Genomic DNA, 18,898 nt, shown 5'->3' with positions numbered 1-18,898 from the left:
TAGTAAATCAAAAATAATTGTCTGACAAGCTGTTTTTTCTTTTTTGTTCCTGAATCAGCATGAAAAACATAAACTTTAACATTTGTAAATTGGACACATATAATATTAATATTCCAAAATGTACTAGTCACTATGAGCTTGCATAGTTCAGTGTTTAAATTTCACTAGCAGGTTGCAAATCCTGTCTTTGCCCCAACATGTATAACCGCAAATAAATTTCTAAGACATATTACAGAGATTTAATGTTATAATGTATTTGTTTTTTATGTACCATATAATTTGAAAACACCATGAATCTTGGCATCTTTATGTAAAGTTCTGTTTAGAAAGAAAAAAGGTAAAGGCTGCAGACCGCCAGACCTAAACCAATTAGAACTTTATTTATTTATTTGTTTGTTTGTTTGTTTGTTTGTGTTAAAACAAGTGATTTATGATCACATAATGAAGTAGCGCATGCAGTGATAAAATCTGTAATGCCCAGTTTAACCGCTAGGTGACACTGTTTCACTGTCAAGAAGAAAAGTAAATCTCATTTCCAAGAATCTGTGCGGTCTTTGGAAACAATCTGCCACTTTAATGAAGTTTCTTGGACTAATTAAAATATTGTTGTATAAAGAGATGTGTAACGACATATAAACAATAGAATAACAATAAATATGTATCAAAACAACAATTTAAAGGTTTTGATTTGCCCACAGCAGTAAACATAAAACAGATGTAGTATGAGGGAGGCGTTTTTAAACCTTTAACAGCAGCTGGATCGGTGGCTGCAGCTTCTCTTAAAATAAAAATACATTTCTATGAAAAAGGTCAAGGTTGAGGCTCTGGGGACAGCAGGGACACTGTTCCAGGGACTGTTTGTCCTGGTGCATGTGGACTCCTCGAAGACAAGCGGTAAAATCTCAGAGCAATAGATAAATACATTTTTTAAAAATAGCCAGTTTGCTTCAAATGTTTCTTTATTTCCTTTATTAAGAGCACCTTTGTTAACTCATTTGCTCATTTCCTGTCATGCTCCTGGACGTTTTGTGTCCTGTTGTGCGTAAAGAAGAGGTTTGGAGTTTCTTCAGCTGGTGAATTTTATTCCTCCCAGCAGCAGCGGGATGTCTGACACCTCGTGTGAAGTGTTGAGCTGACATGTTCTGCTTCACATCAAACTTTAACCTCCTTCATGAAGCGACACAGACGGATGAGCGTGCACAGTTTAACTTTTTGGATCAATTCTTATTCATCCTGCTCTTGGTATTTGTTGCCAAATAAAATCAATTTTGCAGAAAAAAAATAGTTATTATCAGTAATGCAATTGTTACTTATGGTGTTGTGAAGAGAGCTGCATTAGAGGAGTGCAAATAAAAACATATTTTCTGATTTTTGTGATGTTTTCTTTATTTTGACCCATTGCAAAACTTTAATTAAAGAAAAGCAACGAGCTGTCACGTTTTGTTGCCATAACTTTCCTTCAGTTTTCCCCTGAGAGCAGGTTTTAATGCCCACTTCGGGTCTGCGGGGGTCTGGACCTCTGAGGAGACTTGAATCCGTTGTCATGTAAACAGATGCCTTGCTCAGAGGCTCAGAGGTGAGCGTCACATTTAAAAGCTCCCATTAAAGCAGGTTGTTTACAGGCTGCGGTCATTAGTCTCCCATGTCCAACTAATGACCACTTAATGAGTCCAACTGTGAGTGAGAGGAGCCGGGGGGGGCAAACACTTCAACATAACTCAAATACAGCAACAATCTGGTTTATATTGTTTGTTTGTTTTAAGTATATGCAGATTTGTTACATTGCTCAGTTTCAGGACATTATTAACTGCCTGCAATGTATTAATTTAAAAACACCACCAGAAAATACATTTTTCTGCAATTTTTTTATTTTATTTTATTATTATCAATCTGAGTAAGAAAACCAGCTTAAGTTGTGCAGAAATGTCGTCGAGTACAGGTGCAACAACTGCTTCTGAATGTTGTCGGGGGGGGGAAATAAAAAAATAATTCAGCATGCAACGTTTGCCGGCGGTTTTAGCCTGTTTTTAAGGGGTGCTTGAATTTTAACTCAGCACTCAAAGTAAAAATAAAATTATTTATTTATTAGATGGTTCTGGGTTTCGGGTTCTTTTTATTGCATTTATGATTCAACGCAACGAAATACACAAATTTAAAATGTAACAGATCATTGTAATATTTGGTTTATTTACATAATAACTTTAATTGCTGGATGTTCGGCCCCTGAGCTGCTGGCTCTCAGTAACTGTGGCCCCCTGAGCAGTTTAGTTGAATATAGGGTGGAATACAGTTTATTCCATTTCCAAAACCTAAACTGAGTCTGGAAAAATGTAAAAGATTAATAAAGCCCTGTGGCCGACCTGATGAGCAGCTGAATACAACAGTGATAAACAGGAAGTACCACATGTTCACCTGTACGAAGGTAACTGCAGGTAAATCCTCCATTTTTGTCATAATTACATTGTACAGTATGTTTAATGGTTAAATTAAAAGTTAATGCTTGAAGCTAGTTGTGCTTTGTTTTGTGTGTTCTGTTTGTGTCTTGCAAGTTTAGTCTTTGTTTGTTATGATCAGTTAACACTAAACTGATTTGTACAAAGTGTTTATTTGTGTAATGTAAAGCAGAGTGCTACATCTCTAGCATCTTAGCTAGCACGTCTGTGTTGCATGCCGCTAGCTTAGCGCTACTTCTTGTTGTGCCATGCTCTCTAAAATAGTTATTGAATCAAGTGTTTACTAATGGACGTAAACATAGATGTTTAACAGCCCGTTAAAATACACCAGAATGCAGGAAACGGCATCAACTTTACCGTATTTTTCGGACTATAAGGCGCACCGGATAATAAGGCGCATTAAGCGAAACTTAAATAGTTTTACAGATTTTTGAACGCCGTGTATCACATAAAATTGGTTCGAGGTCAGTAAGTACAAGCAGAATTGATACATAAGGCGCACCGGATTATAAGGCTCACTGTTGATTTTTGAGAAAATTAAAGAATTTGAAGTGCGCCTTATAGTCCGAAAAATACGGTATTTAAAATTTTATGGAGGAGTACCCCCTGGCACCCCCCCCCCCCCCCCACCACCACCACCACCACCAATGTGTCCCCCACACATTACAAATGCTTCTGACGCCAATGGCCACCACTTTGTTCAAGCCAAGAGTCATTGTCAGCACTGGGGGGGCTGAGCGCCCCCTGTAGGTCATATTCTAGAATCGCCCCTGGTTTGTTTTCTATCAAGACACAAAGATGACAGAAAACTAATATTTATAATTTGTGCCACATTCAAACTAAAGAAAGCACGACGGATTTATCTTTGAACTCCAGACAAATTTTAATTAAAATCTGCTGCAGCCCTGCTCAAAATGAGAATCAGAAAACTCCATTTTGGAGAATGGCTTCAGTCACTAGGGGGCGCTGCTCAGACACTGAAGGCCTTCACTCATTTATTTATCCATGCATGGTATGGGAACAATTATGTTCCTCCAAAAGGACAAACTTGTCACTTTTATTTAGTCTTTTGAATCGGTGCTGCTGCCTGTTAAAGGAGCCAAATGAAAGTGGAGGCGAGGGAAGAGGCAGCCAGCTTGTAGTCCGTCTGAAACCCTGGATGTGCTCACGGCCACATAAACCCTTTTGTTTTGAGTCCACTTTAGACATATAGGCCTCTCCTCCCCTTTCTGAGGAAATGATGGCAGAGTGCCATACAGAAGGCTGTGTACAATGGCCCAGGTCCCATTAAATCTGCGAAAGTTCCTTCCTAAAGTAAACATTGCCAGAAATAGTAATCCTGGCCAGAACTGGAGGGTCTTAGGAGAGGAGGACGAGGGCGGGGGAGCAATAATTCTGGGTGTAATAATGGAAATGGGTTCATTCTGTTCGGCAGCGTGTGATCCAGTCCGAGGTGGATTCATTCAGTTCTCTTTGCGCCTGTTAAGACTTCCTGAAAAACACACACAGAGCAATCAGGCGACAACAATGGATGCTTTAAACTTCAGGTGGTGCTCGCATGTTTTTATAGAGCATGTGACTCATAAAGGCTCCGGCGTTGTGTTCTCATGTTGTTTGTTTGCTCTTCGGTTATAGACACAGAGTCATCGAGGCCAAAACTCAGGTTTAAGACTGCATTGTTAGGCTTTTCTTTTGTTTTGTTGTTATTATTATATGCTTTAGATTTGTGGTTCCCAAACTCATATTATCTATAATTGTTACAAAAAGATAGTCACAAATGGGGAAATGTGGAGAATAATGAGTTTAATCTATGTTATTTGTACAAGGGTATTTGTGATTGCAGTGTTTTATATTATTATTTTTGGCGTAAGAAGATAATAAGTTTGTGGACCCATGCTTTAGGTGTTAATACGTTGTACGGATGAGAATATAAAGATTTTGCATTTGATTAAAAGGTCTCATATCTTTTTTTTCATGTTCTGTAATATGTTCATAGGGCAAAACTTTGTCGCTTCAGCTGAGTACATTCTGCAGAAACACGTTCTTTGACCTTTTGTTACCCACCAGTTAGTATTTTAGTTTTACTGTAATTTATTTTGTATCTTCACATTGTTATGTATCAGGTGCCACACCCTCCTAACAGTTCAGACATGATGACTTCATTAATATATATATATATATATATATATATATATATATATATATATATATATATATGTAATTAAAACATCTAAATCATCATATTTATAAATACATATTTATTTAAAGAAATTAAATTTCTAAAGTATAAAGATAATTCTTAGATAAGTGCTTCAGATATGTGAACCTTGAAAGCCACGAGCACAAATGTTTATACCTACTCTTATACAAGTGCATGTAAAAACTTAAAATATCATGAAAAAGTTATTTGTCAGTCATTCAGAAAGTGAAGCTCATATAGTACACAACATTGTAATTTAGATGATTTTGACTTATAGATGATGGAAATCTAAATTCAGTCTCAGAACTTTAGAATATTGTGAAGAGGTCCAATATTTTAAACATACCCAAACCAGCTGATTAACTCCTACATGAGGAACAAAATCTCTTTCCTCAAGCCACTCCTGAACCAGAGACAAAGTCAGAAGTCCGATGTCCTCGTTTTAGATTAAAGTAAATTTTCATGTAATTTGGAAATCAAGATCCCAGAGTCTGGAGGACGACTGGAGAGGACCAGATCCCGCGTTGCTTGAAGTCCGGTGTGAAGTTCAGTCAGTGATGGTTTGGGTCCATGTCCTCTGCTGGTGTTGGTCCACTGGTTTTCTGAAGTCCATCTACCAGGACATTTTAGAGACTTCATGCTTCCTTCTGCTGACGAGCTGTATGGAAATGATGGTTTCATTTTCCAGCAGGTCTCTGCTCCTGCCCACACTGACAAAGAAAACAAAAGGTATGTAATAATCTAATTTTCTGAGACAGTGAGTTTTATTTTTTCATTATCTCTGAGCCATAATCATCAAAATTACAAGAAATAAAGGCTTGAAATATTCACTCTGCATCTATAGAACATATGAATAACATCTTAGTTCTATGTATAGGGGATATATGTATAAATAATAAATGCCCTTAATAAAGTGATTGAATAATCATGACATGTTTGAATCAGAATATCTGTTTGGAAGTGAATGAGAATTATGATTTGAATTTGTTTTTACTCCTTTTTTTTTAGTGCCCAGAGACTATTTGATATAAATTTGTGCAGTTTCAACTGAATTCAAGTGAAGTGAAAGGAGGTGATGCATTGACCTCAGACTAAAAACAAGTGACCATCTGTCTCTGAGTCCTGTGTTAGAGACAGACTCCGGTCCCAGCAGAGACAGGAGACCTGGCGATGATGATGATGATGCTGATGATGATGATGATGAAGAAAGCCAATAACATTTCTCTTCACTGATCTGTGAAACAAATGTGTTTATTAGGAGGTCACACTTTCAGACTCATTGCAACATCAATAACATCTATTAAAAAGTAACTTTGGACAACTGGATCAAAACAATTCAACAGTTTTCATGTATTTATATTTAGGCTCCAATTTGTTGAGAAAATAAATAAAAATAAATTGAACGATTAGTTTGAAATGATGCTGGAAGTTTTGCAAATGCTACTTTGTTCTGTTTTCATGGCTCATCGTGCTTGGACATTAATATTTATTCTTAAAGCAGCAGATTCACTTAAATGTCTTCTCAGCTGCTCATCCAAATCCGCCATATTTGTTTACCTAAACTGCAGTCACGTGAGTCAAGCATCCGCATGTCGTTTTGGTACAGCACATTAAAACATCTGGAGCTTTACAGCACATTAAAACATCTGGAGCTTTACAGCACGTTAAAACATCTGGAGCTTTCAAGTTATTCCAGCTGAGGATGCACCTTTTTGAGTTCACACTTTGCGATGCTTTAAAATCTATGTTTGCTCACGCATTCTTTGTGCTTTGATTCACAGGAGCTATGTGCACACACACGCGCGCACGCACACACACACACAGTGTGTGCATGAAAGCCGTTCTGCGCGGCTCATCATCAGCACCTGAAATAACTGCAGCCTCCGGCCCACATCCTCTTCCCTGGATTGTTTTGACTGTGATGGAGGGCGAACGTTGCTCACTTTCTAATTTTAACCCGGAAAAGTGTCACTCGAAAACACCGTGACAGAGGACAGTCAAGGTCAGCGGCGCTTCCGCGCGCATCAAGCAGGACTTTATAAAAACGAGCCGCGCGAGGCCTTCAGGAGCCATTGTCACTGGGTATTTTTATTTTTTTCAAGTTTAAAGTGATGAAAGCTGATTTTATTTGATGTATATTAATTCTTCCTTTATAAAAACCTGCGCGAGCTCGCGGTGTGGGAACCTGTTGGTGTGTGTGTGATGAAGTATCCCCTCTGAAGTTAATTGTGTTTTCGAATAGGAGGGGTGTGTGTGTGGGGGGGGGGGGTATATTTCCTCTGTTTATTATGAGCATGGGGACGGATTTGCGTCACGGTGCAAGTTGCGCGTTGAGATAAAGTTGCGCAAATATTGAAGAAGGGAAGTTCTAACAGTCATTATAAAAGTGTCCCCTCCTTCTTCTTCTGCTCCTCCGGAAGAAATAAGGATTTCTGCTGCATCCTAAAATACTGAGGCCGCTGCTATTTCAGGGCCACATCTAACAGGCGCATCCGCTCATTTAGCGCGAATCACGGCCCATCAAAAACAGGATGAGACGGAGCTAATAGACCCCCCCACCCCTCCATACCGGGAGGGGTTGCCTGTTTATTATTATTAATCCTTTTCATTATGCGGCATGTGCTTTTATGCCTTAAAGTGGATCATGTTAGCAAAACATCATGAACCACAGGACAAAAGTTAATTATTCCCGTCTGTTAGCAAAATATTTCATGAAACTCTGGACGGATTTAAATAAAACTTTCAGGAAATAATCGCATAAGTGATTATTGGACAGCCAACAGTTAGAAAACATAAAAATGTTTATAACCCGATATTTAGTTAAGATTCTGTACCTGCAGAGTCTGAACACTCAGACAAGCAGTTCTTTAAGGTTGTAAAAATTAGCATCCGGTGTAATTGCTGTTACAGTGCGCGCGCGCGCGCGTTAAATTAGACTAATTAGATGTGAGCGAACGCAGCGCGCCCATTGGCTCAGAAAGCGACCAATCAGCGTCAGCGGAGGAACTTCGGAGCGGAGCTGCTGCTGCAGAGTTTCAGAGCTGCGAGAGCTTTTTGGGCATTTCCACACAGAGGACGGGGCTCCAAAAGCTCAACACTTTCATGTTTGTATGTGTGTTTTTGTTCGTACATGTTGTTCTGCCCTGCTCTGAGACCCAGTTAAAGCTCCGGGATGTACACGGCCGGACTCAGCCCGTTTTACGCGTCAAACTTCAGCCTCTGGTCCGCGTACTGCGCCGGGGGCTTCGCTGTGGACTCCGTGAAAAAACCCTCGTTCTGCATCGCAGACATCTTGCAGGCTGGAGATGCAGAGAACATCCCGGGCTCGTCCACCCTCATGGTGCACATGGGACACCACCACCACCACCACCATCAGCAGCAGCAGCCGCGCGCTCCGCAGCCCGGCGGCTCCCCTCTGCGCCCCTCTCCCGTCGCTCCGGAGCCCTTAGTGTTCGGGGCCAGGCTCAGCCCGGCTTCTGGATACCACAGACACGGACTACAACTGACCTCACTCTCCAGGACGTCGTTCAACTCCCAGCATGCCCCGCCGCCCTCGAGCAAGGACCTCAAATTTGGAATCGATCGGATTTTATCCACAGACTTTGATCCAAAGTGCAAAGAAAAGTCATCGCTAAGAGGTGAGCATGCAGGGGCACTCCTAGTCCTCTTAGACGAATAATTATAAATAAAATAAAATAAACTTTTTTTTTTTGTATATCATTGAAATATTTTCATAATTTTATGGAGAACACAAGTTAGAAACTGAAACTGAAGCAACTTTTGCGCACGTTCCACTTCAGAGGCTTTAAAATAACTTCGTGCTGCTTTTTAATAAGAGGTCAGAGGTTCAGGATCAGCTGCAAACAGCAAAAAGAATAACCTAATCAGGAACCCCCTCCCCACCCCCCATTTATTTACACTCTAAACATCTCTTTAAACTTGAGATTGTCACCGTGTGTTTGCCTGTGCCCTCACATCTCTCACTCTGCAACAGATCTCACATCCATTGTTAGCTCCAACCGTCAGTCAGGCCTCCACATCCCCGTTCAGCCTCCTGCCAGCCAGTACTTCTCCTCCATAGACCCCGGGATGGACGCGTCCTCCATGATGAGTTCACTAGGCAGCAGCAGCAGACACTCAGGCCAGCATCAGTTTCAGGACACCTTCCCAGGTAGACATCACCTGTAGGAGAGCAGCTGACCGCTTCAAGCCTGCTGTGTTTTCAAGGCTTCGTCTGATCGTGCTTTAATCTCGTGGCCTCCTTGTGTGTTTTTGTCGTCTTCAGGTCCCTACGCCGTCCTCACAAAAGACACAATGCCTCAGACGTACAAGAGGAAGAGGTCGTGGTCGAGGGCCGTGTTCTCCAACCTGCAGAGGAAAGGTCTGGAGAAGAGATTCGAGATACAGAAGTACGTCACCAAGCCGGACAGAAAGCAGCTGGCTGCCATGCTGGGGCTCACAGATGCTCAGGTGAGAGGGCTCGCACAAAAAAAACAACATAAAGTTTGTTTACCTGATTTAAAAAAACAACAACATGCAGAACAAATCAGTCTAAAACATTTTTATCGCTTTGTTTTGATGCTCAAGTGGCCTAAGGTTGTTATTTTTAGGCCACATCATGGTTTAACCCAGACATGCAGGCATGGAGGCAATGAGAAGTTGTTGCCATGGCAACAGCTCATTATAAGGAATCAAGAGACCACAGGGTCTCGGCTAAGACGTTTGCATGAGTCCTCCACCCAACTCTATCAGATTCGAAAACAACAGTTTCAGGTTTATTTCATTTTATTTTATTTGTTCTAAATTGGTCACATTTAAAAATATTTAATATTAGATATTTGGATATTTTCAGCCGGTTGTTTAGCTCAACTAGGCCTCACTTCAGCTGTCGCTCTGCTCAGGAAGAATAAAATATGCACATTATTGTTTAATATCGCCATGACGATATCAGTTGAGATAAACTCTCGTTTTTTTTCTGTCATCGTGTTTGTGAGAAGCTGCTGACTGACTAAATTATTAGCAGCAGGACACAAATGCACTTGAAGTATAATAGTCCATTGTTTATTGTTGTCCTCTGCGTTATTGATATTGCATTATTTAATACTGCGATGACAATAAATCAGTTTATTCTGCAGCTTTAAAAGTCATCCTCATTTTTGCAGAACTCAGCACTAATCAGAAAACGCATCTCCAGACAAATAAACCAAATAAAACCCTTTAACGACAAGTTTCATGACATCATAAGAAATATCTTCAAATAAAATTTCATTTTTATTTAATCGCTGTTGTTACTGAAGAAATAAGGTTCAGCTTTGACTATTTTTGTAAAAGAAATTAGCTGAAATATTTAAAATCACACTGCAAGCTCCTCCTTAAATTGACAGAATAAAAACAAGAAACATGAGATGTTGTAACTAACATTTTATTTTTTGATATATTTATACATTTAGGTTGCATAAATAAAACTTGAGAACCATGAGTAAAAACATGGTCTGTTTACATTAAGGAGGCTGAAAGTGAGGCCTTTAACTGATGATGTCACTCTGGAAGCTGATTGGCTGACAGGAGACCCAACAATAAGTCTAATTTATTCAGCTATATCTTTTTGAATCTATTTTGTAGCTTTAAATAAATAAATGCCACAGCTGGTTATAAACGCAGAACACTTTTGATGATTGCTTTAAAATTTGTGGGTTTTATTTATCTTTTTCCACCAGTGGTTTCAAGGTCAAGACTTTAAATCGCGCAGAGAGCTGAGCGTGAAAAAAAATAAAATTAAAAGAAATGTTAAAAAAAAAAAAAAAACGCCACCTCTGCTTTTTTTTTTCTGGAAGTTCATTATGTATGTTCATGTATAAATCACAAGAGTTTAAGGTTTAAGTTAACACCGTGCACGTGTGCGTCTGGTCAGGTTAAAGTGTGGTTCCAGAACAGGCGCATGAAGTGGAGACACTCCAAGGAGGCGCAGGCGCAGAAGGACAAGGAGGACAAGCCGGAGCCGGGTGTGTCTGAGGCGGGCAGCGAGGAGCCCAAAGAGCCGCTGGAGTCCGACTGTGAGAGCGAGGCCCGCAGCGACAGCGACTCGGACGAGCCCGAGGAGGACAGAGGACATTTGGACGTTTCTGACCTCCATAAGACCAGCGTGATCATGAGCGGGAGCGCGCAGGCGGGCGGCGCCGACGCGGGGTCCGCGCTCACGGACACGGAACAGGAGCAGGTCTTAATATGAGGAGGAACAAATGTTTGTTTCAGCTCTGGACACAAGAGAATGTTTCTTTTTTTTTTTTTTTAAGTGTAGCTGCAAACAAAAACGGGTCAGTCTGTTTCCGGGACGCACGAGGAGCAAAGAGACTGATTGATTTGTTTTTATTGCACATTATTAACCCCCTCACGCCCCCCCCCCACACACACACACACACACACACAAACCCAAACATCAATAAACCAGGTGTGAATTCCCTCTTTTTTTATTTTTCAAAGATCATCCTTCAGACACAACCTTCATTTTGTTTTTGTTTCTAGCTCCACTGAGCTGAAGATGATGATGATGATGATGATGATGATGATGATGATGGACATAAATGTGGTGTGAATTTTATTGTTCAGGTTTTAAACCACTTTTTGTAAATGAAATCTCAGAACGTCACGTGCAGCGTTCATGCTTGTTTTGATATATTTGTGCTATTTTGTTAATATTAATTTGCACTGAAAAAAAATGTAAATAAATTGTTCTTACCTGGGAATTTTTTTATTATTAATATTATTATTATTATTATTGAGCAGCATGATGGATTGGTGGTTGTTGCCTCACAGAAAGAAGGTCGTGGGTTCAGTCCCCGTGTCTTCCTGTGCAGTTTCTCATGTTTGAGGGTTTTCTGCAGGTACTCCGTCCAAAAACATGCACGTGTCTGCAGCAAAGTCTTCATTGCAAAAAAAAAAAAATATATAATAATTAAATCTGTAATTTCAATAGGATTTGCTTGGTTAAATAATTATTTTCTGGTTTATTATTATCTTTATTAATAATTAGAAAGCAACAAAGTTCATGCTCATTCATCCAGGTACCAAATCCAAAAATAAATAGAAAGATAAAAAAAATAAAAGATTTTTTTTATTATTATTTTTACTGTTGCATCTGATTAAACTGAAGTAAATTAAAAAAAAAGCCTAAAAGTTAAAATTAAATGACAAAAAGGAGCGTAAGAGGCTTTAAAAATTCCTAATAAATTGCAAACTACATATTTTCTTTCATACAAAAAAATGGAAAATGTCATTTTTATTTTCATCATTTTCATACAAAGAGAACATTTTAAACCAAATTCTTGATCTGAGTGTTTCTCAGTGCGCTCAGACTCTGTTGAGTCTAATCTACACTCTATATTTACCAGTTCCAGGCAGCAGCCGAAACCAGTATATTTTAGTCATTTGACACAAAAAAAAAGCAACATTTTCCCTTTATGGTGCCACTCATTACTTCCTCTGCCACTTTTCAGAGTTAAATAATCCAAGTTTCACAACTAACCAAAAAAAAAAAAAAAAAAAAGAAGAATGATAAGGGCAATGATGTTGAAATATAATTTCTCAATCATCCTTATCCTGTTGATCAATACTTCATGTTTAAAACGAATCAGCATCATTGCATCACTTTTAAACGACCTGTTTAATGACATGAGCTCGTGGCGCTCTTCCTTTTTATTACGAGCCTGTTAAATTTGAGTCCAGATAAATGCTCATCGATAACTCTCTCCACTTCCTAACCGTCTCGTTTTGGGGCAAAAAATATAAGAAGTTCTTCTTCCAGAGGAGAGAGACGTCAGGATGGTGTTGGATAGCAGCAGTTGGAGTCAAAGTGTTTATTCTCCTTCGTGTATAAATACATTTCCGGGCCCTCGCAGAGAATATTCAGAATAATTACTGTATATATCTGTGTCAAGCTGCCTCGGCCATTAAGATGTTTGTTGATGGAAAATGAAGACTGCCGGAGTTTTATGGGTAAACCAAGCGAGCGCAGGGTTTATATAAAATAAATAAGTGATGTGCTGCTTCACAAAGAGTCCTCGACATCACAAAGTGGGCTGGACTTCTTCCAGTTCAAGGCCTTTAAAGGTGCTGGAAAATTAGACGGATCCCATTCCCCCCCACCCCAGAACACAGTTTTTATAACGCGTTTTGTTTTTTATAGAATATTTTTCATCTCTACAAATTAGTTCCTTTTTTTTTTTTTTTGATTTGTCAACTTTTAAAATGTGTTACATTTACCTTTATTTCCCCATCATATTTCATTAAATTGTGGAATTCATTTAAATTTATTTCATGCTAGAATACATTTTTACACACGTTTGCCTTCCAAATGAACAAAAAGGCTCTTTATTTTGGCGCTGATGTTTTTATATTTTTAATCATTTGCTTCCGTTTTGGCACAGTTATTACTGCCAAGGATATTTTTTCCTTCTGGTTATCATATTTAATCTACTTTTTTAAAATAAATATTTACAACATCAGCTCATCTTAAAACGTTTAAAGAAAAAAGGAGGCGATGCTTCACTTTGTCCCACAGAAAATCTGAATTTTTTTTGTGTGTGTTTTATTAATTTGATCTGCAGCAGCTTATTATATCAAAGTGACGGTCTACTTTTATTGTCAGTAGACATCCAAAATTAAACTTTTGAATTTGAATAAGGAGCTTAACTATTAAATAATCTAACCAGAACAGCACAATTTAGCTCGAAGCTATTTGTTTATCATAACATCAACATCATAATGAGTGACCCCAAAAACCCCGGACCGCCTCCCGCTCTGTGCATGGGGTCCACTTTCCTCTTTTCCGGAAAGAGAGCCGACCTCAGGAGGGCTGCAGTTTTCCAGCTCAGCATCTTGGATTTCACTTTTCGTTTCTTCCGGCCTTCAGAGCGCAGCGACCTACCTGCTGCCGTCCGCTTCTTTTCCACACCGCAGATATCTGAACTTAACTCTCAGCTCCTCAGAAACTAAAGCTATAAAGTATAGATGGCACTCATCTTAAATCCTCTCTCCTAATTCACGCTGGATGAGAAGCTAAAGGCTCTGCACTCCATCAGCCTCGTATTAACTGTTAAACAGTCGTCTGAGAGGGTCGAGATCTGAATTCTCCTCAAAAAGCTATAAATTACATTAGTATTTGCAAGCGTACGATAACAATAACAATCCAAATGCTTAACGTAGCACTGAGGGGTCTTGATTTGTGATCTGTCCTAAAAGATTTTATGAGCAGGACAGGAGAAAGTCCATCTGGCTTACACTTCATGTCAGCCTTTCTGCCTCCATTAAAAGCTGTCCCAGGACTCAGCAACCCATAAAACTCACCAACCCTGCAGGTTTCACCATTATTTAACACTTTGGGAGGGGAAAACCTGAACAAATTGCCTTTGTGAAAAAAAAAAAAAAAAGAAGGAGATGGAGCGGCTGAGGGATTAACGTAACTAAAAGCCGTAACGTCTCCGGAGCTTTGAGGCCTTATCTGTGAAGATGTTTGATAGGCTGCTGGGGATTGCTCCTGCGCTGTCGTCATGCACCGGAGGAGGCTTGAAATGGCCATGATGCCAAACGCAACCTTCCAAAAGAAAAGGGAAATAACGAAAACAGAACGTTTAAAAGTTAAAAATAGGGCGGTATTCTCTTACTTGGAAGTCAACGTTGTTTTAATTGTTATGATGATCAGCAGGAGGATGAGTTATTACAAAATAAAGCGAGAACTGATCAGATTACTGAGAAAAATGGCACAAGTGATATTAGCTAAAGGCGTTTATGCATCAATCTACCGTACATTTCGCCGTATAGGTCGCACCTTTTTGAATAAATTTGCATGCCTACGACTTATATGGTGAAGCGACTTATTTAAGTTTTGTGTCCCATATTTATAAACTAATTCTTGCTGACGATTTCATTCATTCTGACATGGAAAATGTTGAACACTACTATTTTCAGCCACTAGAGGGCCCACAACGAATATGGTAAGCCAAGTGTCTCATTAATAGGTAAAAGTGGCTATTAATGAGACACTTGGCTTGCCATACAGAGCCACATTCGTCTCGCTCTGGAACTCCTGGAGCAAACGTCAAAACAGCTGCATTTTGCTATGCAGCCCAGGTGAAATGCAGCTGCATTGGACCATTAAAGTGCATTTATTAAAGAAAAGTTCAACTGAGACACACCTTAACTATAATGTCAAGCTAACAAATAATTGTTTTTAAGTGTTAATATTGTTAAATTCTTATTAAAGTCCTCCCGTGCATGCTCCCGTGGCCACCATTTGGCAGCCTATCGATTTTTGGCACAACACCGGCCCACGTTTCCGGTCAGCAGTGACGCATAACAAACACAACGGGTCAGCGGTGATGCATAATACATGCAACTTATACGGCAAAGTGACTTATTTATGTTTTTTTCCACTTTATTAGACATTTTGGACTGATGCGACTTATACGGTGGTATGACGTGTACGGCGGAAAGTAAGGTATGGTGTCAGAATGAGTATTCCCCGTGTGTTTTTGTATGTTAATGTTTCTGTCTGTTAGCAAAATATCTCATGATCCAGTGCGTGGATTTAATTTGAAACTTTGAGAAAGTAATCATTGGATTTTACAATGGAATGTTTTTTGGAATCAATTTAATCCAAGATGGCCACCACAGTTAAGCAAAATTAGCCAACATGAAAACGACATTCAGCCAGTTTGATAAAAAATGAGCTAAGATTTGGTGTGGTAGTAGCCGAGAGTTTTTCAAAACACATACTTTGAGTGCCAACACATATCGTGTGCAGTAACTCACAACGTTAATTTTAATATTTGACCAAAAAACTAAAATTATTATTTTGCAGGCTACCGTTGTTTAGTTCCAGGAAACACGGGATGTTTTTTGGTGAGCAAACAAAAACTTATTTTATAATTTCAGTCATATGTCCATACAGACATGGGTTTTAAGGAGACGCAAAACTGTATTAGAATAAATAAATCCTAAAACAGCAGCGTAGCATTTTTGTGTCTACACTAAAATTGCAGTCTTTCAAAAACAAGATGTCATAGCCCCACCTGATCAGTGGGCACCTTTTTTCTCGTTGTGTTGTGTTTACATTTCGCACCAAGCATGCAAGTTGGTTCATGCTTTACATCCTGTTTCCTGTTTTTGATGTATTTTTGTGGCAGCACCACAGCGCCTCATACAGGCCTGGCATGCTCACTACAGTGTTTTGGATCGTTTTCTGTGTATGAATGAAGATGTTTCTTGAAATAATGCTGTATTTACATTCATTTTTTAAAAGAAAAAATAAATATATTTCTGTGTGAACAAGACTACGATGTTTGCATCAAAAGTGGTGAGCATTTTTTTTAATGAATGCCAGACTTTTATTCAACCATCCATTATCTTCACCAGCTTCTTCCTTTTGGGGTCTTGGTGGTCACTGGTGTCCATATCCAGCTATCACTGTGTGAGAGGCTGGGGACACCCTGGACAGATCTCCAGTCCATCACAGGGACACTTACAAACGAGACAAACAACGATTCACTCTCTCACTCACACCTAGAGACAATTTACCAATCAGCCTAACATGCATGTTTTTGATCGGGGGGAGGGGGGGGACACAAAGTACCCGGAGAAAACCCACACATGCATGGAGAGAACATGCCACCCAGAAAGGTCTCCAGCCGGGATTCGATCCAGCAACCTTCTCAATGAGAGGCAGCAGCTCTACCAACTGTGCCACCATGCTGCCCTCAGACCTTTATGTGTTGCTATTTTTTGTTGAAATTTAAGTTAAGTCTCTAACGTTCCAGATTAGTCGGGTGGTTAAGTGTCATTGAACATGTCCAGCATCCTCCACCTCCAAACTAATTTGACCATTTCAAGTATTTACTTTTAATTTGTTCTATATTGTCAGAATTTATGGTGGACTTAAACAGAGGATATGGACTGTCCTTCAAAAAGTAACCCCAAACTGGTAGTTCCTAATGGTTTTTGGTTGTGATGACAGACATTACAAGCCAGTTTTCTGGGCCTGTTTGGTTCATTTGTTCGGTTGGAACTTCCTCTTTTAGTTGATGTTTCCTCCAATCATCGACAAGTTTGCTTTTTTTTAGAGAGATCTTCCCAGATAGCATATTCAAACTAACCATCAGTTGACTCAAGTTTGGTACTGATGGGTTGAGATAAGAAATTGTTACATCAATAATCTTATCAGATCTAACTGTCTTTATTTATTTACCTTGTTTTGTAACACTTTACAAAAAGGTACATAAAATTTGATTAACTACTAGGGAATGCCTCAGGAACGAATCAGGAGCTAATGGTAATTAACAAGTTGTTAACTGGGGAACAAACATCCAAGCCTCATTAGGGGACTACTGGTTAGTTACTTTGTAAATGAAGAGGAATTAGTCAAGAACTAATGGGTAGTTACCAAGGAAACCAAAGAGGAATGAATCATACCATACCATACCATACCATACCATACCATACCATACCACTTTATTTATAAAGCACTTAAAACAGCAACAAGGCCAACCAAAGTGCTGTACAGACAAAACAACAGGTAACACACAAAGCAAAATACAAAATGAGGTAATCAGAATATAGACATAAAAACGATGCAGATAATGACGACAAACCAGTGTGGAGCATACAGGATCAAAACACAGATCATCTGGTGTTGAAAGCCACCAAATAGTAGTGGGTTTTTAAATGGGACTTGAAAACCGAGAGGGAGGGGGCCTGTCTGACAAGCAGAGGTAACTCGTTCCAAAGTCTTGGTCCTGCTACAGAGAAGGCCCTGTCACCTCTGCACTTAAGACGAGTTCCTGGAACTGTGAGGAGCAACTGGTCCGCTGACCTCAGGGAACGCGGTGGGACATACGGTTGTAGCAGATCAGAGAGATTGGGGGGGGGGGGGGGTGACTGTTCAGTGATTTGTAGACATACATGATTATTTTGAACTGGAATCTAAAGTGAACCGGTAACCAATGCAGTGAGGCCAAAACTGGTGTAATGGGCTCTCTTTTGCCTGTACGGGCTGCTACATTCTGGCCCAGTTGTAGTCGTGCAATGGAGGTCTGACTGATACCAAACAGGAGTGACTTGCAGTAATCAAGCCTAGATGTAATGAATGCATGTATTACTGTCTCCAGGTTATTTTGGGACAATATATTATATATTATAATATATTATAATATACTATATTATTATAATATATATAATAATATATATTTAGACAGCTGCCTCAGATGGAAAAAACATGATTTAACAATCATGTTTACATGATTGTTAAGTTTCAGGGAAGGGTCCATTATTGCGTCCAGATTAGTGACTCTTTGTTTTTCTGACAGGGTTAGAGTGGAGAGGTCGATGCAGTGGTTTGTGATCATGTCATTGGGGGGGAACAACATGACTTCAGACTTCTTTTCATTGAAACTTAAGAAGTTTAAAGCCATCCAGTCCCTGATGTCAGCCAGGCAATTGAGCAGCGGTTGAATCGAGCATGTACCATTGTGTCTTAGGGGGAAGTAAATTTGACAGTCATCAGCATAGAAGTGGAAGGGCATGTTGTGTTTCTGGAAAATAGCACCATGAACTTTTGGGTAGTTAACCAGTACTTAGTGGGGAACTGGGGAACACACAGACAAGCTTCATTAGAGGACTACTGGTTTGTTACCACAGAAACAGAGGAGAAATTCCTCATGTGGGTTATGAATAAACCCTGCACCACTGAGGTCACAGCTCGTAATTGTCAAAAACCAGTTTCCTAGTGATTAGCAATTTTATTGGATTTTCTCTTTTGTAAACCTGTTGATGAAAGACATTATTAATTTCATAATCTTGTACTGCTGTCATCTTAACTATGTTTCTGTAGTAACAAACTAGTAGTCCCCTAATAAGGTTTGGCTGTTTGTTCCCCAGTAAGTACTGGTTAACTACCCATTAGCTCTTGATTTGCTCCTGATTCGTTCATGAGGTGTTCACTAGTTAATCAAATTTTGTGTACCTTATTTTAAAGTGTTCATTTTTAACACATATTGACCTCTTTGTTTTTTAACCAAACATGATGTCACCACTAACCAAAGATGTCTTCAAAATAACTAACACTGAAGAAAATAAACCAACTAAAAAAAAAAAACAACTTTGAATAAAAGGCAGATTAGAGATAGACTTTCTAAATCCTGGGGGAAATTTGGGGCATTCAGTACATGTTCTTATTATACAGAAAAAGAAGACACAT

At 39.3% G+C, this 18,898-nt stretch overlaps 1 protein-coding gene across 1 annotated transcript; it reads left to right on the top strand.

Annotated features, from left to right (window-relative positions):
* The first annotated feature begins 7,696 nt into the window (after positions 1-7,696).
* On the top strand, positions 7,697-10,914 carry hlx1 (H2.0-like homeo box 1 (Drosophila)). Its single transcript, XM_037685556.1, has 4 exons — positions 7,697-8,291; positions 8,648-8,824; positions 8,939-9,123; positions 10,565-10,914. The coding sequence occupies exons 1-4, from the start codon at positions 7,826-7,828 to the stop codon at positions 10,880-10,882; spliced, it is 1,146 nt and encodes a 381-aa protein (XP_037541484.1). The 5' UTR covers positions 7,697-7,825; the 3' UTR covers positions 10,883-10,914.
* The last annotated feature ends 7,984 nt before the right edge of the window (positions 10,915-18,898 follow it).

This window comes from Nematolebias whitei, chromosome 12 (assembly GCF_014905685.2).
Source record: "Nematolebias whitei isolate Nwh7 chromosome 12, NemWhi1, whole genome shotgun sequence".
NCBI lineage: Eukaryota > Metazoa > Chordata > Actinopteri > Cyprinodontiformes > Rivulidae > Nematolebias > Nematolebias whitei.
This window is presented reverse-complemented; position numbering and strand designations above follow the sequence as displayed.